Source organism: Eubalaena glacialis, chromosome 5, assembly GCF_028564815.1.
Source record: "Eubalaena glacialis isolate mEubGla1 chromosome 5, mEubGla1.1.hap2.+ XY, whole genome shotgun sequence".
Classification (NCBI taxonomy): Eukaryota; Metazoa; Chordata; class Mammalia; order Artiodactyla; family Balaenidae; genus Eubalaena; species Eubalaena glacialis.
The window spans coordinates 43666214-43692022 of record NC_083720.1 but is presented as its reverse complement, the minus strand read 5'-3'; the positions used below and the strand labels follow the sequence as shown (position 1 = coordinate 43692022).

General features: G+C 34.9%; 1 protein-coding gene across 1 annotated transcript in view; it reads left to right on the top strand.

The window, feature by feature from the left end:
- The window catches only part of FBXL5 (F-box and leucine rich repeat protein 5), a 51228-nt gene that overhangs the window by 7007 nt on the left and 18412 nt on the right, over positions 1-25809 (top strand). Inside the window, exons 2-9 of the mRNA XM_061191253.1 lie at positions 2302-2517; positions 4858-4953; positions 6313-6499; positions 8449-8631; positions 11017-11142; positions 13869-14017; positions 14628-14710; positions 15591-16316. Coding sequence (XP_061047236.1) covers positions 2302-2517; positions 4858-4953; positions 6313-6499; positions 8449-8631; positions 11017-11142; positions 13869-14017; positions 14628-14710; positions 15591-16316 — 1766 coding nt within the window. The remainder of the gene's footprint in view (positions 1-2301; positions 2518-4857; positions 4954-6312; positions 6500-8448; positions 8632-11016; positions 11143-13868; positions 14018-14627; positions 14711-15590; positions 16317-25809) is intronic.

Genomic DNA, 25809 nt, shown 5'->3' with positions numbered 1-25809 from the left:
GACTGTATGCAAAACTTCCTGGATGTCTTTTACGATATTATTTTCCTTATTTGCCATAACTCACGTGAAGACATTATTTAGTTTTTTGCCATCCTTTTTGTTTTTAAAGAATTTCATAGCCATTATTAATGCTTTCATTTGATTTACCTCTTATTTCTACTGACTTATTTTTAATTTTTTTTTTTTTAATATAATGGCACATGGTAGTATTTGCTGAGATTAGCCACTAGTGGATTTTGTTGTGATTTTGTGTGGCATTTCTTAGGATAAAATCTACAACCTTGGTTTAACCAAATCCGTCCTGTCTGTTATTTTTGTATGGCTCAGGAGCTAAGAATGGTTTTTACATTTTTAAGTAGTTGGAAAAAGTAAAAAGAATAATATTTTATGACATGTGAAAGTTACATAAAATTTAAATTTTAGTGTCTATAAATAAAATCTATTGGAATACGGCCACAGTCATTCATATGACTACTTTTGTGCTACAACAACTGAATTAAATAGTTGCTACAGACAGTATACCTCACAAAACTTAATATATCTGACCCTTTACAGAAAAAGTTGCTAACCCCTCTTGTATTGGGTTGGCCAAAAAATTTGTTTGGGTTTTTCCGTAACGTCTTATGGAAAAACCGGAACAAACTTTTTGGCCAACCCATAGATAATTTATTTATTGTGGTTACTGTTCGTTGTCTTATTTCACTAGATTGTAAACTCTGTAAAGGCAGAGATGTCTGTTTTGTTCACTGAGGTATCCCAAGTACCAGAAACAGTGCCTGGCTTACAATAACTGCTCATTAAATATTTGAATAGGGTAAAAAAAACCCATGAATTTATAAAAATGAATGATTAATTTTCAAAGTAATGCTAGCTAATATATATTAAGCACCAGTTCATTTAAATCTCACAGCAACCGTGTGAAGTACAGGCGGTTTTATTATTCCCATTTAACACCAAGAAGAAACTAAGACATTGAAGGAGAAAAGTAGCTTACCCAGGGTTACACAGCTAAATGAATGGTAGGACTGGAACCTAATCCTAGAGAATCTGGCTCTAGGTCTGGTTTTCTGTAAATGACTCTTATACCCAATCCATCTGCCTTTTCCAGTAGATCATTGGTTAAGTTATATAGTGGAATAGTCTTGCTTTAGGAGTTTGTCTTTTCTGATGCTTTGTCATGAGCTGACTGTTCCTGCCCAGAACAGACAACTAAGACACCTTAGACTCTTCTCCATTTTAGGAATACTAGATCAGACTTTACAGAACAACTCTAGGAAGTATGGTGTTTGTAGCTTCTTTTTCTCCATTTACTGTCTGTTGTTTTTAACCTAATCAGATTTTCCCTCTTAAAATGAATTTTGAAACTGGAATTGACATAATAGAAGATAGATTTAATATGACAGTGGAGGTAATAGAAGGTTTGAATATTACTTTGAACTTCATCTTGAATCAAGTTTCCCGACAATATATGTGCTTTGAACATGAGAATTTAACTTGACATTAAATGTAAAAAAATAAAATTATATCAGAATAGTCATTTTCTCTTGTTGAATAGTAGAATTAAAGAAAATGACAGTGTATATATTTCTTTATATTTTCATTGATTTTTATCTTTCCTTCAAGTGCATTTACTTTCTCATGCCCCGATATACAAGTTTTTCACATTGTACTATTGCAGTGCTTCCACTCTAGGAAGTACATGATCCTTGTATAAACTGCTGTTTCCCCCCCCCCCCAAAAAAAAAAAGGATATCAGTTCTTCTAAAATTATCTAATAATGTTCTAATAGCTCAGTCAATGTTTTCTGAACAGATCAGACTCATCTTGATATTAAAGTTTAAAGAAATTATAATAGAAAGTTTTTGAATTTTTTACATTGTAAAAGTAGTATAATAGCATAAAGAACATTTGAACAAAGAAAAAAGTGCATCACATTATCCTAACACAGCTCTTTTAATGTTTACATGTAACTTTATGGAGTATCTGTATTTAGTATGTGCATAGAGTAATGGAGTTTTAGGTTTCGAGGGAGTCTGGTTTAATCTCTTTTATTTAAAGAAACTGTGTTTTGTTGGTGCGTACATCCTTTCCTTCAGAATTCAAACCAACATCTTCCTGGTCTGGGACACTTTTTATTATACCATTATAACTTGTTTTTTATGAATTTCCTTTCCTACTTTAACAAAGTATAAGGGAGGTATTTTGATATGTACAAAACTAAATAGGAATGCATTTGAGTATTTCCTATTGGTGCATATTTGCATGTATTTATTATGCCTTTCTTTTTAAATTTTTATTCAGCTTTCTAAAACCAACTTTTCCAACAACAATGATTTCCGTGCTCTTCTGCAGTCTCTGTATGCTACTTTTAAGGAGTTCAAAATGCATGAGCAGATTGAAAATGAATACATTATTGGTTTGCTTCAACAACGCAGCCAGACCATTTATAATGTGCATTCTGACAATAAACTCTCTGAGATGCTTAGCCTCTTTGAAAAGGGTCTGAAGAATGTTAAGGTGAGTTGCAAAAATGGATATTTATCACAGCTTGTGCCATCTTCTGATATGTCATTGGCAAAACTTGTTAGCATTTTATAGTAAATGATGTTACTATAGTATAGTAAATATATGTTAAAGAAAAAAAAATTACTCTGACACTTGTTAAAGATGGTAAGGAAGACTTTATTCAAGGGATTACTGCAGTGGGGTTTTGCAGTCGGGGAGAGAGATTGGGCTGAATTCTTATAGCCAGGGAGCAGGGGTGAGGGTCAGGAAAATTACTAAGAGGAAACATCAAGGCTGGGAGATTCTTGCTAGACTGACTCTTGCTTCCTTTTGCTGAAGGCAGACCAAGGTGACAAGATATTGAGGGTGGATAGATATTGAGGGTTATCAAATGCCAAGGGTGGTAGTGGTGGGGTTGATAGACTGATTCAGGATGATTTTGGTAAAACTGGACTAAGTGGGCCAATGACAGAGCTCAAGGTCAGGGCCTGGCTGAGAAGACTCAGTGGAGCCTGACTCAGGTTTGATGAGAATCTTTATCAGTTACCTCTTTGTTACTATGTGTAAAATTCTATCATGAATGCTGCTCTCCAAATCTTAAACGTGTTTTTGTAAGTTGAAATTTCAATTACTGTAAAAATTTTACTTTCTGATAACATTTGCTGAACTCTTAAAAGAAATCTGTAATAAATGCAGTTACTGGTGACTAAAGGTAGAATTGTTACTTAGAATGAACAGGGCCATGGGGTGGTTACAAAGAATAATTTTTAATTGTATGACGTAAAATTAAAGATATTTTTGGGTGTAGTTTAGGATAATGGTGTAGAGAAATTTCCCTATTAATTATATTTACGTATTATAGGAAATTTGATCTTCATTTGTCCCCCTTTTGGCTTGGTGAAACATAGACTTAAGTTGTAACTCTGTCAAACCACCATGCACCTTTCATTGATAGACTTGTGTTCTAGAAAGACTGTTCTTAAGCAGGGAAGAGGATGGATTGAAGGGAAAAAAAAGACTCAAGCAGGAAGATTGTTATAAAAAATTATTGTAATAGTCTCTAGAAGAATACGCAGTAGCTATTTGGTGGGGAGGTAGGAGATTGGGTAGGGATAGGGTACTGGGAGGGAAGATGGTATAGGAAGATTTATTTTTTATTGAATACTCCTTTGTACTGTTTGAATTTTATATCATGTTCATGTATTACCTATTCAATGAAATGATTAAGATCAGAACTGAAGTAGTGACTAGTGGAGACAGAAGGGAAGGGACAGACTTGAGAGTAGTGTAGGACATAAAATTGATAGAAGGTAGTGCTTGCATATACAGGAAGGAGGAAAGGAGAAAGAGAAAGGAAATAAGAGTGAGAATTGAGCTTGACTTTCTAGGGAATATAGAAGAGGCTAAAAAGATCCATTATGGGCAGGTTGGGTTTGAACTGCTTGTGCAGTCCAGGTGGGCATTTATAAGTAGGAGGCGGCATTAGTTGGGCTTCAAGGTTGGAAGGGTAATTTGGTTTGGAAAAGCAAATTTGATAATTATCAGCATGTAAGTAGAAATGGAAGCCACTTGGGCATGCTTAAGGAAAATGTGTAAAATCCTAAGAGAATAGGACATTGGATAGACTATTGGGAAGCAGTTTAATAAATTAGTTCAAAAAGGAGGAGACTAGCGAGGACTCAGCAGGGTTACGATATTCCCACATTTTAAAAGTTTCATTATTTTGTAAATTTTCCACTTGTACTAAGTTGAGAGGGCTGATACAGAAGTGATGGATAAGTTACAGGGAGATGTGACCATAGTTCATATGGGGAAGAACTTTTTAGCTGTTGTGCAGAGTTAGAATGATTTACCTCAAGGTACAGTGAGCTCCTTGCCTTTAGAAGTGTATATGGTCTTCTTCAGGATAATGTAACAGGTATTCTGAATTGTTGTAGTAGAGGATACACTAGATGACCTTAAAGGGATTCTGTAATGATATAGTCCAACAGGCTCTTGTGAACTGCTCAGAGGTATATTATTAGGAAAACGGACACATTGAAATTGTATAAATATATGCATTAGAAATCAGTAGAAGTTTTGAGCAAATATGTGCTATTTTTAGACTTTTTATGACATTTTTAAAAAGAAGTATGAGATCACATTACTAAAGGAATTCAAGGTTCTTTTAAGAGATGTTTTGAGGCCATCTTTTATACTTAGAAAAGTACAGAGACCATTTTGCTATTTGTTAGTCTAATTTTTTACCCTGACGTTTCAAGTTACATTTCACACTGACTTTCTAGGATCAGATACAGTATAAATTATGAAGCGAAATTTTTATAGAATACAGTTTTTTTTGTTTATTTCTAGAATGAATATGAGCAGTTAAATTATGCAAAACAGCTGAAAGAGAGACTGGAGGCTTTTACAAGAGATTTTCTTCCTCACATGAAAGAGGAAGAGGAGGTAAGCATAATTTTTCCTCTTTGTGATTTTGCTTTATAAAATTGGAGAAATGTTATTTTTCCTTTGAGTCTTCAAACTAATACATAGGAAGATGAACCTCTAGATCATTTTAGAAAGTGAAGAAAAACCCAAGGAAAAAAAGCATTAATTTTGTTTCCTTAGAGAGTTTGTTGCTTTTCATTGACTGAGTGAGTGATTTAATTCATTTACTCAAAAAATATTTATTGTCTTATCATGTGGATGGCACTGTATTGAATGTTAACTTTTTATGCTACCCTAATGTCTTTTCTGAACCTTTAGAAGATTCTTTAAACTTTTTAATGTTTTCTGTATTTCCATTCTAAGTTTAAAGAATTTTTAGTGTTCTTTTTTTAGTAGTGGATTTTAGTAATTAAATGGTGGTGTTAAACTTATCAGTCTTATGCCTAGTGCACATGTATTAGGATATCCCTGAATGGATGAGCAAAACATTTTCTCATTCTCTTTCTGTAAAGTGGGATGAGTATCAGGGTAAGGAATAGAGAAAATATTTTATGAGGAACTGGATTCTTGTTCAGTTGTAAATCAGTTATTATAGTGATTCTCACTATAAAAAGGCTTCACCTTATAATCAGATGGCCATTTAAAAAAAAATCTACTTTTAAGCCCTCTCCAGACCAATTAAATCAGGTGGGAGATAGATATTGACATGGATATATTTTAAAGGTTCCCCAAGTCATTGTAATATGCAAATATGCAACCAGCATTGAAACCACTGAGTTACTAGAGCAGTGTTTCTTAACCTGTGATGCACATCAAAATTATCTATGGAACAAAGAAAAAAAAAAAAAAAAGCCCTTGGCTCCACCTCTAAAGATTCTAATTCTGTCAGTTGGAAGTTGGGACTAAGCATCTGTTTCAAAGAAGAAATCTCCTAGATAATATTGAATAGTTGAAGGTATCAGTAGAGCTCTGACTTTTATGGTTGGCAGTACACTGGGTACAGTTCTCGTATGATTTAGAGGCCCTGTTTGGGTAGAGGTCAGTTGTTGTAGTAGCAGAAAGCAGTTACCTGACCTAAATGTCTCACCATAGGAGAGTGATTTAGTGTATGATAAGCTCTGTACAGGAGGACCTTCTGTTTTGGATACTTTTAAATTGTTTCGAGATTGACTGGAGAAGCCATAGAAAGAAGGATCTTGGTGGTGGTATTCTTCTTTGCAATTTTTGGGTAAACTAACTTGGTGGTAACAACTAAATTTTTATGTTTTCCAAATATATGGTCATAATACTACACTTGAGCCATTAATACTTTAAAAGATGTAGAGTAAAACAAAACTAATTAAGCATATTTCCTTATGAGTATTTTGTTTAATTTAGGTTTTTCAGCCCATGTTAATGGAATATTTTACCTATGAAGAGCTTAAGGATATTAAAAAGAAAGTGATTGCTCAACACTGCTCTCAGAAGGATACTGCAGAACTCCTTAGAGGTCTGAGCCTATGGAATCAAGCTGAGGAGCGGCAGAAGTTTTTTAAATATTCTGTGGATGAAAAGTCAGATAAAGGTGAGAGTCATATGTTTAGGTAACTAGCGATTTATTCGTTCCAAGGCCATTTACTTCTTGTTGATATGACCTTTATATTTTGTTTGAAGAATAATATAGGCCATTTGTTTTCAAGTATAGTGAATTTAATTGAGGACAGTAGTTTCTATCTTAGAATTTAGTATTGTCTATGGTAATTTAACAGCTCATATACTTGGGCCATGTGCAGTATAGTGTTTCTTGAAGGAGTTTCTATATATATAATAATAATGATAATTTTGATTAGTGAGAATAACTATCAATATTATTTATATATAAATATATAATGATAATTTAATAATAATATTTTATTATTAATAATAATTATTATTTTGGCCAATCAAAATTATTGAAAACTACCATATACAGAGCACTTTTGCAGTGTCATCCAATTTTCTGAGCTCCACTGACCATAGTGGCTGTTTTTATCCTTCCTTGTTTTTTCTTTTTTTTTTAAAATCAGTTTTCAAAATCATTTAATGCTTATAGTTTTATCTCTACCCTTTCTCATTCTCTTAGCTTATATCCAGGAATACACAGGGGAGTGAGCATGGGAGGCATAGTTTTTCTATGTATAGTCACTTTGAGAAAACAAATGACAAATGTAAATAAAACATCTCTGCTTTTTTTATTGATAGACTACTTCCTCATTTTTATTCTTTCTTTTGTTTGATAGCTTTGCCTTTTAAAACATTAAATAAAATTATTGGCATCCTGAGGCTAGTAAAAATTCCTTTGCTTTTGCTAGATGAGAAATAGCAATGACATTCCTGTTAAAATTGCTTGAAAGTATTTGAAATTGGTCCTTTTTTGTTATTTTTATTTAATAAAGTAGGTGAGATGCATGTTGGAACAAAATTGTTTTTATAGGTTAAGCTATAATTAAACCCATAACGCTTGTGTGCTTCACTCTGAAATGCAGCTTGTGCTTTAGACATCAAGTCACGACCTGTTGTATCTGGTTTAATTTTAATTATAACATGGGACTTAAAGGCGTCACACTTACTATATTGAATTTTTCCACTCCTTCAAAGTAAATTGTAGCTGTATTATGTTTAAAATATTTGCCATTTGTAAAGGGTTAGGTTAAAGTAACTGGATCATAGCATTTCTATATTTAAGTTGCTTTGTGAAGACAAATCAAATATATAAGGTACTCAGATTCTTTTTAGTACATTAATGATGAAACTTTTATATTATATATTCTTTATTGTACACCTCATTTGCAGTTTTCCTTTGGAAAGTTGCTACTGAAATAACCCATTATAGGAAACTGGATATCCAATGACTGTTTTCTATAATAGCTGCTGACAAAAGATTCCTGATAAATGTATACTAGCATTAGAAATCTTTACATTATATTGTCTCAACTGGCTCATAAATAGGATAAGGTTGAGGCATCTAAAGGTTATAGAGGTCAGATTTCAGAGTTCTTACATGAAACGTGAAAATCAAAGAGGGAACACAAGGAAGATGCTGACAGGAGTTGTAATGCATGAATGGAAAACATTGTGAGATTTGTGTGCATCATTAAAAATGCCCTGGATTTCTCATTATCTGACCGACTCTACACTTGCTGACTTAAAGCTGTATAACCTGTTGGGTTTCTTTTTCAAATGATGCTTCTTATGCTACAAACTGAGTATTGTTTTTTCTGCGACGCCTTTGTAAGAGGAAGTAAATCCTGTGTTCATTGTTGTAGCTCCCACTGATGAAGTATGATTTGGACCACGATAGTTTAACCCTACAGGTTCTTAACAAGTTTAACATCTCCATGTTACCTCTAATCCATGTTATTTCCTTTTCACATCTTGCAAGCAGGAAGGAGTGGACTTTAGGCACTGGATTTTATTTATAGAAATGTGATTGTAATTTCTTACTGCATTTGCTCTTATAGCCTTTAATGTTAAAGGTTTTCTTTTTTATTTCAGAAGCGGAAGTGTCAGAACAATCCACAGGTATAGCTCATCTTCCTCCTGAGGTAATGCTGTCCATTTTCAGTTATCTTAATCCTCAAGAATTATGTCGATGCAGTCAAGTAAGCACTAAATGGTCTCAGCTGGCAAAAACTGGATCACTTTGGAAACATCTTTACCCTGTTCATTGGGCCAGAGGTAGGTAAATGGGATGCTTAGTTTGTTTTAAAAATATTTCAATCTATTTTTTTTTTTTTTTTTTTAGGTATATACTCATAGACATTAATAAGCAAGGCCAGGGAGGGAAACTCTGAAAGGTTGACTAAAAATAGGTTTCATAGTTAGATTATATGTCTTTGTATACATTTTTTAAAAGCTAACAATTCTGAAGTATTCATGAGTGAATTATGTGATGTGTGCAATTTCCTTTCAAATAATTAGGAAAAAATAGTTGGGGATGGAATGAAAAATAATTGGCAAAATGTTGATAATTTTTTTTTTTTAATAAATTTATTTTATTTTATTTATTTTTGGCTGCGTTGGGTCTTTGTTGCTGCTTGCGGGCTTTCTCTAGTTGTGGCAAACAAGGGCTACTCTTCATTGTTGTGCATGGGCTTCTCATTGCAGTGGCTTCTGTTGTTGTGGAGCATGGGCTCTAGGTGCACGGGCTTCAGTAGTTGTGGCTTGCGGGCTCTAGAGCACAGGCTCAGTAGTTGTGGCGCATGGGCTTAGTTGCTCCATGGCATGTGGGATCTTCCCGGACCAGGGCTCGAACCCATGTCCCCTGCATTGGCAGGCAGATTCTTAACCACTGTGCCACCAGGGAAGCCCCGATAATTGTTGAAGATAGGTGATGAGTACATAGGTGTTCATTATGCTACTTGTTTAATGCTGCTTATTCCTACTTTTTACTATATTTGTAATTTGCCATAACAAAACATTAAAAATAAAATTAATAGGTTGTCAGAACAGCTTTAAATAATTAGATGAGTATTTTAAAAATACAAAATAAATTAATTCTATAAAATTTAAAGATGAGGCACTGTTATGTTTCCCTTTTGATAGTAGCTCAAGATAACTGAATGTATTTTTGTCTTTAGCATATTTTTTTGTGATTAGTAATGCCTCATTCTATAAATTACCATTTCATATTAGTTAATTTCATTGTGGTAAGTTAGTTTTACATGTGAACAATTAAAGAAAATTTTGCTTTCATGAGCATATAATGCAGTCATGGGATAAATACAACTAATATGGCATATATTCTTCTGTCACTGAATTAAAACAGTTTTTCTAGGTGAGTACCTCAAATTTCACATAATTTTTTTTTAGTTTTTTATAATTTGTCACTTTGACATGGAAATATATACTTTTTACATAATTAAAGTATAAGTCTGATTTAAAAATTGTTTTATTTTTTATATCAATATGTAGCACTTTTAAATAAGCTTTTGTTAGATATATAATATTTTTTGCATGAAGCTATTTGGAGTATTGGGTAGACTTATATGATCCAAATGATTAGAATTATTATTTTTATGTGGAATAATTTTTCTTATTGTAGGATAATATATTAAGTGAAAAGTCAGATAAGGCAAGTATGGATATATCACATACTTTTTTATTAGCTGTATTTTTGATTATGAAGAATTACTTATTAGGTAGTAATACGTAATTAGGTACTGTTTGATATAAAGATCAAATATGATAATGCTATGCTAGATTTGTGTGAAATTAACCAGATATTAAATATGCTGCTTTTTTTTTCTGTTTTTAATATGCTTAAACAAAAAGTTCCAATAAAAATGGTTTTAATTTAATTTATTTATGGTATTTGTTTCCTGTGATTCTTGATCACAATTGATTTGACCCCCTGCAGGGGATGTTTTGAAATGCCTGTGGAGGCATTTTTGTCCCATTTTGGAGTATTACACTGGCATCCAGGGGGTAGAGGCCAGGGTTACTGCTAAACACCCTGCAATGCACAGGGAAGCACTCCACAACAAAGAATTACCCAGCCCAGAATATCAATGGTGTTAAAGTTGAGGAGCCCTCACTTAGATGTAATGTTAGGAATTCAGTAAAGTAATTCTGCATTGTCTTGCACTTCACAATCCTGTAATTTAATTGCAGCGTATTCTCCAGGATCTTTAAATTTATGGTTTAACTTTACCTTAATCTTTCCCTTTTTCTGTTCCCACCTACTTCTGAATTGCTAATTCACTACTGAGCAGAAAGTCTTGCTTCCTTTTGTTTATTAGCAATTGTCTTAATGGGGGTATTGCTGGAGCCAGTGTGAAGCCACAGTAGGGAAAAAGGTTAGGTTGTTTTCAGTGATTTATGAAATTTCATGTTAAGACTGTTGATAATTATTTTTCATAGTTTTTTGGTATGTCTGAAATTGAATTCTGTGCTTATTTAAATGTAATTTTTTAAACCACAATTGTTTCTAACAATAGATGGCTCATTGTGTATGGCTCACATATTTTTTGTGTGCAGACATTTTTGTTATAAATAGGTTATGTTTTTGTAATGGTAGCCGATCTAATCTTATTTTGTTCCTTTTGTTTATTTGTTGAGTAGGTGACTGGTATAGTGGTCCTGCAACTGAACTTGATACTGAACCTGATGAGGAATGGGTGAAAAATAGAAAAGATGAAAGTCGTGCTTTTCAGGAGTGGGATGAAGATGCCGATATAGATGAATCTGGTAAGCTATGTCTGGAATTAAAATTGTTACATGGTGCTTTAATAATTACTGTTACATTTAACAAGTACTTAGGTGCTAGGATTTATGTATTTTGTGTTTTCTAAAAAAACTGGTGTTTTTAAGCCTACTACTTTTTAAACTTTCACGGAATAGTAAGCGTATTTAAAATTCTGTTTAAAGTAATTTTTAAATGTATATAGGCTTGTTTCCCATATGCTTTTATATTTATTTAAACACTTTAAAAAAATCAGAAAATGATGGCTGTTTTCCTTATTGAAATAATATACATTCATTATAGTGCTATGCAGTTTACAGTGTGTTTTTAGGGCCACTTCATTTGATCAGCTCAGTAGTACATATTGAGTTGTCTGTGGCCCAGAGGAAGGAGCATAAAGCTGTTGAACCTGTTTATTAATTTGTACACAGTCATGCCACTTGCCTCACGTGGTGGTTATAGAATTAAGAAGTAATATATGTGAAAATTCTTTGTAAATAGTAAGGGATTATATAAACTAGTGTAGCTATTCATTAAGCACCGTGGGAGAATTCAGGGGTGACGAAGACTTTATCCCTACCCTCAAAGAACTCACAAACAAGAGAATTTAGAATACATGATTCTTAATCAACGTACGTATTGGAAAATGCTGTAATAGAGGTGCAGAAAGATGCTCTTTGGGAATATGGAGGAGAAAGACACAAATTCTATCTTAGATGTTACTTTAGATAATGATTATTCAAAGATGATGAAAATAGTAAAAAAAAAAATTAATAAGATATTCTTCTACTTCATAAAACTGAACCTGTAGGAACTTTTTATTTAGAAGTTGCCCACTTATAGTAAGCTGGTCTGGCAAAAGAACTAAACTTGTCGAAAGTAAGGAATATAAATACAAAGATTATTGTTTTAGCAGCAAGTTTATTTTTATGAAATGAAGGTGTGAAACACCTTGGTATAGTTTTAAATGTTTGGAAGGTGTCATATAAGGAAGAGGTCTATTCCAGTTAGATTTGGTGATTTGCTTATCCTGTGGCAGGCACTTTCTGGGCGTGTGGTTAATAGTGAACAAAATGGAAAAAAAAAAAAAATCCTTGGCTTTGTTTAGCTTAAAATTTGGAGGGGGAGGCAGGCAGTAAACACAGGCAAAATATATACTGTATTAGATAGTGTTAAGTGTTGTGGAGAAAAATAAAGGAAAAACGTGCCAGGAAGAGAGGTAAGAAGTTAACCATTTTCAATAGATTGAGTAGTTAAGGTCCCTTGAGAAATTTGAGCAAAGACCTCAAGGAGTTAAGGTCTTTACTCAGACGTCACCTTAGGGAAGACTTGATTTATCCATTCTAAAAAATCAATTCATAATACCTGTGTTGAGTTTTAAAGGCTTTATCAAATTTAATGTGTTTATCTCAGCACTTAAAGATAGACAAAGAGACGGCTGTTGTTTTCTTTCATATTGAGAGGGAAAGGTTAAGGTTATAATGATGGAGCCTTTCTAAGGTCATATATCTATTTAGCTGTTTAGTGTATCTAAGAGTAAACTTTGGATCTGTCATCTATGTTAGTGCTTTGTCAGCTTAGCTGTCTTTACTAGTCTTGTAGAGAAGTTATTATTATTCATAGGATGTTTAGTTTTCTTTTTTTTAGGATTTCACAGTAAACAGTACACATTTAGATAGAGCCACAGAAACAAAAGAATAATTTGGAAATAAAATTGTAGTAGAATAAATGGGGTTCACTAAAAGTCACTTTTACCCCTATATTTCACATAAATGTCTAACTAAAGGAGGAATTTAGAATAATATCTGTAAACATGGAAACAGTCAAAAATTCAGAATTATTGTTTCTATTTATATTCCTTTTGTCAGCTACACTCAGTTTTGTTTTAAATGAGACTTCCTCAGCTTATCCTGTTAAACTGTTTTATGTTTGGAGACATTTGAGTTAGGTCTTCAGGTAAGCAAAAAAGCAATAGGATCCTGAGAAAGGTGATAAAATTATTAGTTCATTCTTTTTGGTGTAGTGTGTTTTTTTTCCTTATATCAAATTGGAGTTTGTAGGGTTTTTTTTTTTTTTTTTTTACTTGTTGTTACAGTAGTGCATCCTGTTGTACACATCTAAACTCTGCAGAAGTTATTAAGCAGAAAACAAAAGCCATGCTCATTTTTAATTTCTTAAAAATTCTAAGGTACTTTTCTTTGCTTGATTCATTATGACCAGCCTAACTTAATTGTTTCAAATCTCTTCTAGCTCTGTGTCCCTTTTATTGATATTTAGGTAAAATAATGACTGACACTTTTTGTTATTTTTATTATGGTTCATTTTCCTCTTGATATCCTATATTCTCTTGAAGAACTTATACTATTCTTCAAGTAGTAAAAGTTTTTTCCAAAATTTTTTCAGTGCCTGAAACTGGAGTTATTTTTATCTTCCCTCTGCTAATTAGCTTGAGAAGAAAATTACCCTCAACCTTGAAGCATGTTAAAAAATTCTTCCTTTCATTCCCATTTAAACCTTTTTTTTTTTCTTTTGTCTCTTTTTAGTTGATGTCAGACCTGTTAAATATTAAGTCCTGGCAAATGAGAACTTGTCCATTTAATTTGCTTTGCATATATTGGGGAGTTTAAAAGGAGAGCAAAAAGTATTTCATATTTAATGATTTGGTGATTCCTTGAGTAGCCTAATCATAATTAGTGTATCAAGTTCTTAGACTTTTGAATTCATTTTACAGAAGAGTCTGCAGAGGAATCGATTGCCATCAGCATTGCACAAATGGAAAAACGTTTACTCCATGGCTTAATTCATAATGTTCTACCGTATGTTGGTACTTCTGTAAAAACTTTAGTATTAGCGTACAGCTGTGCAGTTTCCAGCAAAATGGTATGTATAAATTAGCACTAGTTTGGGTATTAAGAAAAAGTAGCAATGATCTACATTTTGTTTGCTTATTCCTGAGTTTAATTAAAAAAAAATAACAGTTTACCCATGAGTGTACCTTCCCATGGGTAGGCATACACTGCTAATTTTCATCTTTTTTCATTTCAGTTCTCATAGTAATCTTTGTACATAGATATCATTGTCTATACATTATAGAAAAGGAAACATAGACTGAGAGGTTAAACCGTTTATTTAGTTTCACAGATGTTAAGTGATCAAGCCCAGTTTTACGTGATTCTTTATAATGTGTAAGGCATGGTAAGATGGGCAGGTGAAATTAAATCACGGTTTTATAAAAGACTATCTTGTGATATCCTACATTAGAATCTCCTTGGGTATTCCTTAAGAATGTAAATTTCCTGGGTCTAATCTTAGAATTACTAAAACAGATTTTCTGGGGTTTCATCACAATATATATTTGTAAGGCAGAAATGAAGTGATTTTTACATGCAGAAAAGTGTGAGAACCACTGGAAATATTACTTACTAAAAGTTATGTCTCTAACCTAACTAAATTCTGCAGATCTTCACAGTGACTTTTTTTTCCCTCTTAGGTTAGGCAGATTTTAGAGCTTTGTCCTAACTTGGAGCATTTGGATCTTACCCAAACTGACATTTCAGATTCTGCATTTGACAGGTTAGTTATTTTTGAATATATAAATTTAATGATTTCTTAACTGTGAATTAGTAGAATTGTTCTGTAGTTTTTCATTTACATAATTGCAGTTTAATCATACTCTTACTTTCTACTATCAGATTTTGGTCATGTTATGGTAATAGCACCCTCCAATTCTTTGCTCTTGTCCTTAGGTCCCAGCTGATTCAAAACTTATATATGTATCATCTTTATAATCTTGTACTGTGTCTAGGCTTTTGAGCCTTGCTGTGTAACCATGTAGCTTGGTACTGTGTTTTAAAGAAGTTTTCATTTTCAGTTGGGCTCCCAGTACCATTTGGCAAAGCTCCCTCTTCATAGTTATTCTAAAATTCTAACACTTTCTTCAAGCTACCCTCAGGTTTTATTTCCTTGGATGCTGCTACTTTCCTTCTTATTCTACCTCGCCCTGCTGTTTCCCACCCTAGCATTTATATCAGCACCTCTTTTCCTATTTCAGAGGGAGAAATGTATTCTTCTCTGGCTAAGGCTAATTCTCTACCAATTCCTAGAGCTTGTTCTTCTGGATCTTTCTCCTCTAATTATTATTTTCTTTCTTTCATGTGTGTACAGCCTTTCCTCTATTGGTTATTTTTCAGGATGAAAAACAGTCTCTCCCTTCCATACCCTTCTCCTTTCCTACTCTTCTTTTGGGTTAGCAATACTCTTAGTTCCTAATTACTCTTATTGTCTTTTCATATTCCTAGCATTTAAAGTAGTGGCTAACAACAGATATTCAGTAAATGATTGATTATATTAGATTTAAAATCTTTCTTGTAGTTTCCATTTACTTACGTATAATCAAATGCTTTTGAAGAATTTAACAATATCCACTAATAGTCTTGTTACCTCTTAATTATAGTTGGTCTTGGCTTGGTTGCTGCCAGAGTCTTCGGCATCTTGATCTATCTGGATGTGAAAAAATCACAGATGTGGCTCTAGAGAAGATCTCTAGAGCTCTTGGAGTTTTGACGTCTCATCAGAGTGGCCTTTTGAAAACTTCAACAAGCAAAATTACTTCGACTGCCTGGAAAAATAAAGACATTACCATGCAGTCCACCAAGCAGTATGCTTGTTTGCACGATATAACTAACAAGGGCATCGGAGAAGAAATAGATAATGAACACCCCTGGACTAAACCTATTTCTTCTGAAAATTTCACTTCTCCTTATGTGTGGATGTTAGATGCTGAAGATTTGGCTGATATTGAAGATGCTGTAGAATGGAGACATAGAAATGTTGAAAGTCTTTGTGTAATGGAAACAGCATCCAACTTTAGTTGTTCCTCCTCTGGTTGTTACAGTAAGGATATTGTTGGACTAAGGACTAGTGTCTGTTGGCAGCAGCATTGTGCTTCTCCAGCCTTCGCGTATTGTGGTCATTCATTTTGTTGTACAGGAACGGCTTTAAGAACTATGTCAGCACTCCCAGAGTCTTCTGCATTGTGTAGAAAAGCATCAAGGACTAGATTGCTTAGGGGAACAGACTTAATTTACTCTGGGAGTGAAAAAACTGATCAAGAGACTGGGCGTGTACTTCTGTTTCTCAGTCTGTCTGGATGTTACCAGATCACAGACCATGGTCTCAGGTAAGTAATCTGTTGCAGAGTATTAGGAAATGCACATGTTCTCATTCTCAAATGGAGTGGAAAATTTTGAATCTAAGTCATTCCTTTCAGCTGATTTATTTAACTGAAAGAGTTAACCACTTCAAAGAGTTGTCCTACTTCAAAATTTTGGAACGATACAACTTCAGCATGAAGTTTCAGTCAGTTCAATTCCTTTGTAATGTGGAAGACCATAAATTTAAAAGTTTAATAAATACTTACAACACAATAAATACATGCAACACATTTTCTAAGGTGCTTTAGTGGATGTAAAGATGAATAAGATACAGTTTTTACCCTCTAGGACTTGTAACAGAGAAGAAAATATGTATACTATATTCTGTGTATTCGTTGTGTACATCGTTTAAGGGATGTTGAATTAAAGATTCTATGGGGATCAAAGGAGAGAGAGAGAGACTTCTCATCCAGTTGCAGCAAATGATCAGAAAATGTTATGAAGAGGGACTTCCCTGGCGGTCCAGTGGTTAAGACTTCGCCTTCTGATGCAGGGGGTGTGGGTTCGATCTCTGGTCGGGGAGCTAAGATCCCACATGCCTCGTGGCCAAAAAAACCTAAACGTAAAACAGAAGCAATATTGTAACAAATTCAATAAAGACTTTAAAAATGGTCCACATCAAAAAAAAATTTTTAAATCTTTAAAAAAAAAAAAGATAAAATAAAATGTAATGAAGAGGTGGCCCTTAATTGAACCTTGAAGATAGACGAAGGATTTTGATAGGTGGCAGAGGGAGAGGAGACCATTCCAAGCAGTAGGGATCATTTGAGCCCACAGTAAAGCATTGTTTAACTGTTGTTAGGGTATTTTGTTGTTATGGTTGTTCTCAGCGTTAATAATTGTTTGATTATCTGTGACATGAGCCTTCAGAAATTGATTTTATGTTTTCTCTTTTACCCTGTAATAGACTTGAATTTTACTAGGGCTCCTTAATAATGGAGTGTCAGGCATGTTAAACAATGAAAATTCATCCAGCATAAAGCCTATTAACCCCTCTTGTCTTTTAAGTATGATCTTTAGCAGATTTAATTGAACTCAGTGGGGATGTTCAGAGGAGTATTCCCGTTTGGTTGTAGAGAAGGATGTGTATTGGGGAATAGTGGGAAATAAGGCTATGACAGAGTTTGAATTCAGGGAAGAATTCATTTGGGGAATGGGGAACACAGGAACTATCTTACTTGATATTATTTGGACTGGTAGCTTATCAAAAAAGCTGCAGTCTGAGTGCAGCTCAGATTTTTAAAAGTGTAACTCCTTTTAATCAGATTATCTTGAAGGAGTCTTTCTTAATCATTTAAATATTTATTGAGCATCTGTTGTGTGACTTGCCCTCTTCTAACTGCTAGGGATTCAGAATAAATGAGACAAATTTCCTGCTTTCATAGAGTTTATAATCTAATGGTAGAAATAAGACAACAAAGATGTAATATCAGACTGAATGTTCTGAAGAAAAGTGAAATATGTTTATGGGATAGAGAATACAGAGAATGCTCCTTCACATTTGATGGACAGGAAAGGCCTTGAAAAGAAGCAGTTTTTTGAGTAGAGATTGGGATGACGTTAGAGAGTGAATTTTGTGTGCATTTCCTGGGAGAGAAGCTAAGGAAATAGAAACTACAAATTTGATTTTTAGAAACAGCTTTCTTTTTTGCATTTACTCTGCTGGTTTAAAAAGTATTTCAGTTAACTTAATAAGTTCAGCTGGTGTTCAGGTTTGAGAACAAATACAACTTGTGCAAGCATTCACCTCAACTTGGGGGAACAGAGTTGCTAGTTGGGAGTATTCTGTGTATCCTTCTGTAATAGTCATTATGTTTTATTCAGGGATGGGTAGCATGAATTTTGGCAAGTTGGTTATGGGGCTTGTTAAAAGAGCATTCACTGTAAAAATGTAGGTTGAAAATCAAAGTTTTAAACTAGATTGAAGCCGTAGGGAACATGTAGTGTGTAGTCTTCATGCAGCATTATCTGGTTTTCATAGGAATGAAATAAAATAAATTTTGGCTGTCATTGAGTAGAAGTAGCCTGTTTAAATTTTCAGCCTTCTTTGGCCCCCTCACATTGCCATTATTGTTTCGGTACAAACTATTCCTTTTCTCCTTGAATCCAAGGCAACTGCTCTTGAATCTTTTGCAGATAGCATGTATAGTTGGGTCTTACAGTCAAACATTCTGTCATTTAATCTTTCGGTTTCACAATATGCATTTAATGTAATTACTGATATGGTTAAATTTATGCCTACCATCTTACTGTTTGTTTTCCCCCTGTTTCTCTTTTCTTTATTCTTGTTTTGTCTTTTCCTGACTTGTTTTGGATTTATTAAGTATGGGTTGGCCAAAAATTTCCTTTGGTTTTTAAATAAAAATAAAATACATTTTTCATTTTCACCAAGAACGTTATGGAACAACATATTCACTGTTTTGTTCCACTACCTGACATTTTTGAGGCAACTTCATAATTCCATCTTCCCAAAACGTTTTATCTTTTTGAGCAAAGAACTGTTCCAGGTGCCTTTTACAGTGTTCCAGGGAATTGAAATTTTTTCCATTGAGAGAATTTTGTAAAGACCGAACGAAATAAATGGAAATCCGAAGGTGCAATGTCTGGTGAATACAGCAGATGAATCAGAACTTCCCAGCCAAGCTGTAACAGTTTTTGCTTGGTCATGAAAGAAACATGCGGTCTTGCGTTACCCTGATGGAAGATTATGCGTTTCCTGTTGACTAATTCCGGACGCTTTTCGTCGAGTGCTGCTTTCAGTTGGTCTAATTGGGAGTAGTACTTGTTAGAATTAATCTTTTGGTTTCTGGAAGGAGCTCATGGTAGAGGACTCTGTTCCAGTCCCACCATATATACACATCACCTTCCTTGGGTGAAGACCGGCCTTTGTTGTGGTTGGTGGCAGTTCATTTTGCTTGCCCCACGATCTCTTCCGTTCCACGTTATTGTACAGTATCCACTTTTCATCGCCTGTCACAATTTGTTTCAAAAATGGAACGTTTTTGTTACGTTTCAGTAGAGAATTGCATGGGGAAATACAGTCAAGAAGGTTTTTTTCACTTATGTGGAACCCAAACATCAAAGCGATTAACATAACCAAGCTGGTGCAAATGATTTTCAATACTTGATTTGGATATTTTGAGTATGTTGGCTATCTCCTGCATGGTATAACGTTGATTGTTCTCAGTGAACGTCTTCATTTGATAGCTATCAACCTCAACTGGTCTACCTGACTGTGGAGCATCATCCAGCAAGAAATTGCAGCACGAAACTTCGCAAACCACTTACACTTTCGATCAGTCACAGCACCATCTCCATACACTGCACAGTCTTTTTTTTGTGTTTCAGTTGCGTTTTCACTTTCTTGAAATAAGAAAGCATAATATGTCGAAAATGTTGCTTTTTCTTCCATCTTCAATTTTAAAGTGGCTACACAAAAATTCACTAATTTTGATAAGTTTTTTTTAAATGCACGCTGATATGACAGCTGTCACAAGACAATCTAACAAAATTGTTTCAAATGAACTTAAATACAACTAAGCCTTACTAAAGCCATCTTACGGAAAAAACGAACAAACTTTTTGGCCAACCCAGTACTTTTTAGTATCTGTTTTATCTCTACTCTTGGTTAGTATATCATTTATTTAGTGTTTGCTTTAGGGTTTGTATGTACCTTGTAAATAAAATTGTGGTAAAATATACAAACCATAAAGGTTACCATATTAACGATTTTTAAAAAAAATTTATTTATTTTTCTAAACAGCAGGTTCTTATTAGTTATCCATTTTATACGTATTAGAGTATATGTGTCAATCCTAATCTCCCAGTTCATCCCACCACCACCCCACCTCCGCCACTTTCCCCCCTTGATGTCCATGTTTGTTCTCTACATGTGTGTCTCTATTTCTGCCCTGCAAACTGGTTCATCTGTACCATTTTTCTAGGTTCCACATATATGCGTTAATGTATGATATTTGTTTTTCTCTTTCTGACTTACTTCACTCTGTATGGCAGTCTCTAGATCCATCCACGTCTCTACAAATGACTCAATTTCATTCCTTTTTATGGCTGAGTAATATTCCATTGTATATATATACCACATTTTTTATCCATTCATCTGTCGATGGGCATTTAGTGTGCTTCCATGTCCTGGCTATTGTAAATAGTACTGCAGTGAACATTGTGGTACATGACTCTTTCTGAATTATGGTTTTCTCTGGGTATATACCCAGTAGTGGGATTGCTGGGTCGTATGGCAATTCTATTTTTAGTTTTTTAAGGAACCTCCATACTGTTCTCCATAGTGGCTGTATCAATTTACATTCCCACCAACAGTGCAAGAGGGTTCCCTTTTCTCCACACCCTCTCCAGCATTTGTTGTTCGTAGATTTTCTGATGATGCCCATTCTAACTGGTGTGAGGTGATACCTCATTGTAGTTTAGATTTGCGTTTCTCTAATAATTAGTGATGTTGAGCAGCTTTTCATGTGCTTCTTGGCCATCTGTATGTCTTCTTTGGAGAAATGTCTATCTAGGTCTTCTGCCCATTTTTGGATTGGGTTGTTAGTTTTTTTAATATTGAGCTGCATGAGCTGTTTATATATTTTGGAGATTAATCCTTTGTCCGTTGATTCATTTGCCAATATTTTCTCCCATTCTGAGGGTTGCCTTTTCGTCTTGTTTGTAGTTTGCTTTGCTTTGCAAAAGCTTTTAAGTTTCATTAGATCCCATTTGTTTATTTTTGTTTTTATTTCCATTACTCTAGGAGGTGGATCAAAAAAGATCTTGCTGTGATTTGTGTCAAAGTGTGTTCTTCCTATGTTTTCCTCTAAGAGTTTTATAGTGTCCGGTCTTAGATTTTGGTCTTTAATCCATTTTGAGTTTATTTTTGTGCATGTTGTTAGGGAGTGTTCTAATTTCATACTTTTACATGTAGCTGTCCAGTTTTCCCAGCACCACTTATTGAAGAGACTGTCTTTTCTCCATTGTATATCCTTGCCACCTTTGTCATAGATTAGTTGACCATAGGTGCGTGGGTTTATCTCTGGGCTTTCTATCCTGTTCCATTGATCTGTATTTCTGTTTTTGTGCCAGTACCATATTGTCTTGATTACTGTAGCTTTGTAGTATAGTCTGAAGTCAGGGAGTCTGATTCCTCTAGCTCCGTTTTTTTCCCTCAAGACTGCTTTGGCTATTCAGGGTCTTTTGTGTCTCCATACAGATTTTAAAATTTTTTGTTGTAGTTCCATAAAAAATGCCATTGGTAATTTGATAGGGATTGCATTGAATCTGTAGATTGCTTTGGGTAGTATAGTCATTTTCACAATATTGATTCTTCCAATCCAAGAACATGGTATATCTCTCCATCTGTTGGTATCATCTTTAATTTCTTTCATCAGTGTCTTATAGTTTTCTGCATACAGGTCTTTTGTCTCCCTAGGTAGGTTTATTCCTAGGTATTTTATTCTTTTTGTTGCAATGGTAAATGGGAGTGTTTCCTTAATTTCTCTTCCAGATCTTTCATCATTAGTGTATAGGAATGCAAGAGATTTCTGTGCATTAATTTTGTATCCTGCAACTTTACCAGATTCATTGATTAGCTCTAGTAGTTTTCTGGTGGCGTCTTTAGGATTCTCTATGTATAGTATCGTGTCATCTGCAATCAGTGACAGTTTTACTTCTTGTTTTCCAATTTGTATTCCTTTTATTTCTTTTTCTTCTCTGATTGCCGTGGCTAGGACTTCCAAAGTTATGTTGACTAATACTGGTGAGAGTGGACATCCTTGTCTTGTTCCTGATCTTAGAGGAAGTGCTTTCAGTTTTTCACCATTGAGAACAATGTTTGCTATGGGTTTGTCATATATGGCCTTTATTATGTTGAGGTAAGTTCCCTCTATGCCCACTTTCTGGAGAGTTTTTATCATAAATGGGTGTTGAATTTTGTCAAAAACTTTTTCTGCATCTATTGAGATGATCATATGCTTTTTCTTCTTCAATTTGTTAATATGGTGTGTCACATGGATTGACTTGCATATATGGAAGAATCCTTGCATCCCTGGGATAAGTCCCACTTGATCATGGTGTATGATCCTTTTAATGTGTTGTTGGATTCTGTTTGCTAGTATTTTGTTGAGGATTTTTGCATCTATATTCATCAGTGATATTTTTCTGTAATTTTCTTTCTTTGTCGTATCTTTGTCTGGTTTTGATATCAGGGTGATGGTGGCCTCGTAGAATGAGTTTGGGAGTGTTCCTTCCTCTGCAATTTTTTGGAAGAGTTTGAGAAGAATGGGTGTTAGCTCTTCTCTACATGTTTGATTGAATTCACCTGTGAAGCCATCTGGTCCTGGACTTTTGTTTGTTGGAAGATTTTTAATCACAGTTTCAATTTCATTACTTGTGATTTGTCTGTTCATATTTTCTATTTCTTCCTGGTTCAGTCTTGGAAGGTTATACCTTTCTAAGAATTTTTCCATTTCTTCCAGGTTGTCCATTTTATTGACATCAATTTGCTTGTAGTAGTCTCAGGATGTTTTGTATTTCTGCGGTGTCTGTTGTAACTTTTCCTTTTTCATTTCTAATTTTATTGATTTGAGTCCTCTCCCTCTTTTTCTTGATGAGTCTGGCTAATGGTTTATCAATTTTGTTTATCTTCTCAAAGAACCAGCTATTAGTTTTATTGATCTTTGCTATTGTTTTCTTTGTTTCTATTTCATTTATTTCTGCTCTGATGTCTGTGATTTCTTTCCTTCTACTAACTTTGGGTTTTGTTTGTTCTTCTTTCTCTAGTTCCTTTAGGTGTAAGGTTAGATTGTTTATTTGAGATTTTCCTTGTTTCTTGAGGTAGGCTTGTATTGCTATAAACTTCCCTCTTAGAACTGCTTTTGCTGCATCCCATAGGTTTTGGATCATCGTGTTTTCATTGTAATTTGTCTCTAGGCATTTTTTGATTTCCTCTTTCATTTCTTCAGTGATTTCTTGGTTATTTAAATAATGAATTGTTTAGCCTCCATGTGTTTGTGTTTTTTACGTTTTTTTCCCTGTAATGATTTCTAATCTCATAGTGTTATGGTCAGAAAAGATGCTTGATATGATTTCAGTTTTCTTAACTTTACTGAGGCTTGATTTGTGACCCATGATGTGATCTATCCTGTAGAATGTTCCATGTGCACTTGAGAAGAAAGTGTAATCTGCTGTTTTCAGATGGAATGTCATACAAATACCAATTAAATCTATCTGGTCTATTGTGTCATTTAAAGGTTGTGTTTCCTTATTAATTTTCTGTCTGGATGATCTGTCCATTGGTGTAAGTGAGGTGTTAAAGTCCATCACTATTATTGTGTTATTGTTGATTTCTTCTTTTATAGCTGTTAGCTTTGCCTTATGTATTTTGGTGCTCCTATGTTGGGAGCATGTATATTTATAATTGGTATATCTTCTTCTTGGATTGATCCCTTGATCATTATGTAGTGTCCTTCCTTGTCTCTTGTAACATTCTTTATTTTAAAGTCTATTTTATCTGATATGAGTATTGCTACTCTGGCTTTCTTTTGATTTCCATTTTCATGGAATATCTTTTTCCAGCCCCTCACTTTCAGTCTGTATGTGTCCCTAGGTCTAAAGTGGGTCTCTTGTAGACAGCATATATATGAGTCTTGTTTTTGTATCCATTCAGCAAGCCTGTGACTTTTGGTTGCAGCATTTAATCCATTCACGTTTAAGGTAATTATATGTATGTTCGATATGTATGTTCCTACTACCACTTTCTTAATTGTTTTGGGTTTGTTTTTGTAGGTCCTTTTCTTCTCTTGTGTTTCCCACTTACAGAAGTTCCTTTAGCATTTGTTGTAGAGCTGGTTTGGTGGTGCTGAATTCTCTTAGCTTTTGCTTGTCTGTGAAGGTTCTGATTTCTCCATCGAATCTGAATGAGATCCTTGCCCGGTAGAGTAATCTTGGTTGTAGGTTCTTCCCTTTCATCACTTTAAATATGTCATGCCACTTCCTTCTGGAATGTAGAGTTTCTGCTGAGAAATCAGCTGTTAACCTTGTGGGAGTTCCCTTGTATGTTATTTTTAGTTTTTCCCTTGCTGCTTTCAGTAATGTTTCTTTGTCTTTAATTTTTGCCAATTTGTTTACTATGTGTCTCGTTGTGTTTCTCCTTGGGTTTATCCTGCCTGGGAGTCTCTGTGCTTCTTGGACTTGGGTGGCTAGTTCCTTCCCCATGTTAGGGAAGTTTTCGACTATAATCTCTTCAGATATTTTTTTGGGTCCTTTCTCTCTCTCTTCTCCTTCTGGGACCCCTATAATGTGAATGTTGTTGTGTTTAATGTTGTCCCAGTGGTCTCTTAGACTGTCTTCATTTCTTTTCATTCTTTTTCTTTATTCTGTTCCGTGGCAGTGTATTCCACCATTCTGTCTTCCAGGTCACTTATCAGTTCTTCTGCCTCAGTTATTCTGGTATTGGTTCCTTCTAGTTTATTTTTCTTTTCAGTTATTGTATTGTTCATCTCTGTTTGTTTGTTTTTTAATTCTTCTAGGTCTTTGTTAAACATTTCTTGCATCCTCTCGATCTTTGCCTCCATTCTTTTTCCGAGGTCCTGGATCATCTTCACTATCATTATTCTGAATTCTTTTTCAGGAAGGTTACCTATGTACACTTCATTTAGTTGTTTTTCTGGAGTTTTATCTTGTTCCTTCGTCTGTTACATAGCCCTCTGTCTTTTCATCTTGTCTGTCTTTCTGTGAATGTGGTTTTTGTTCCACAGGCTGCAGGATTGTAGTTCTTCTTGCTTCTGCTGTCTGCCCTCTGGTGGATGAGGGTATCTAAGAGGGTTTTGCAAGTTCCCTGATGGGAGGGACTGGTGGTGGGTAGAGCTGGCTGTTGCTGTAGTGGGCAGAGCCCAGTAAAACTTTAATCTGCTTGTCTGTGGATGGGTGGGGCTGGGTTCCCTCCCTGTTGGTTGTTTGGCCTGAGGCGACCCAACAGTGGAGCCTACCCGGGCTCTTTGGTGGGTCTGAAGGCGGACTCTGGGAGGGCTCATGCCAAGGAGTACTTCCCAGAACTTCTGCTGCCAGTGTCCTTGTCCTCACGGTGAGACACAGCCACCCCCCGCCTCTGCAGGAGACCCTCCAACACTAGCAGGTAGGTCTAGTTCAGTCTCCTATGGGGTCACTGCTCCTTCCCCTGGGTCCCGATACGCACACTATTTTGTGTGTGCCCTCCAAGAGTGGAGTCTCTTTCCCCCGGTGCCGTTGAAGTCCTGCAATCAAATCCCGCTAGCCTTAAAAGTCTGGTTCTCTGGGAATTCCTCCTCCTGTTGCTGGACCCCGAGGTTGGGAAGCCTGACGTGGGGCTCAGAACCTTCACTCCAGTGGGTGGACTTCTGTGGTATAAGTGTTCTCCAGTTTGTGAGTCACCCACCCAGCAGTTATGGGATTTGATTGCATCCCTCCTACCAT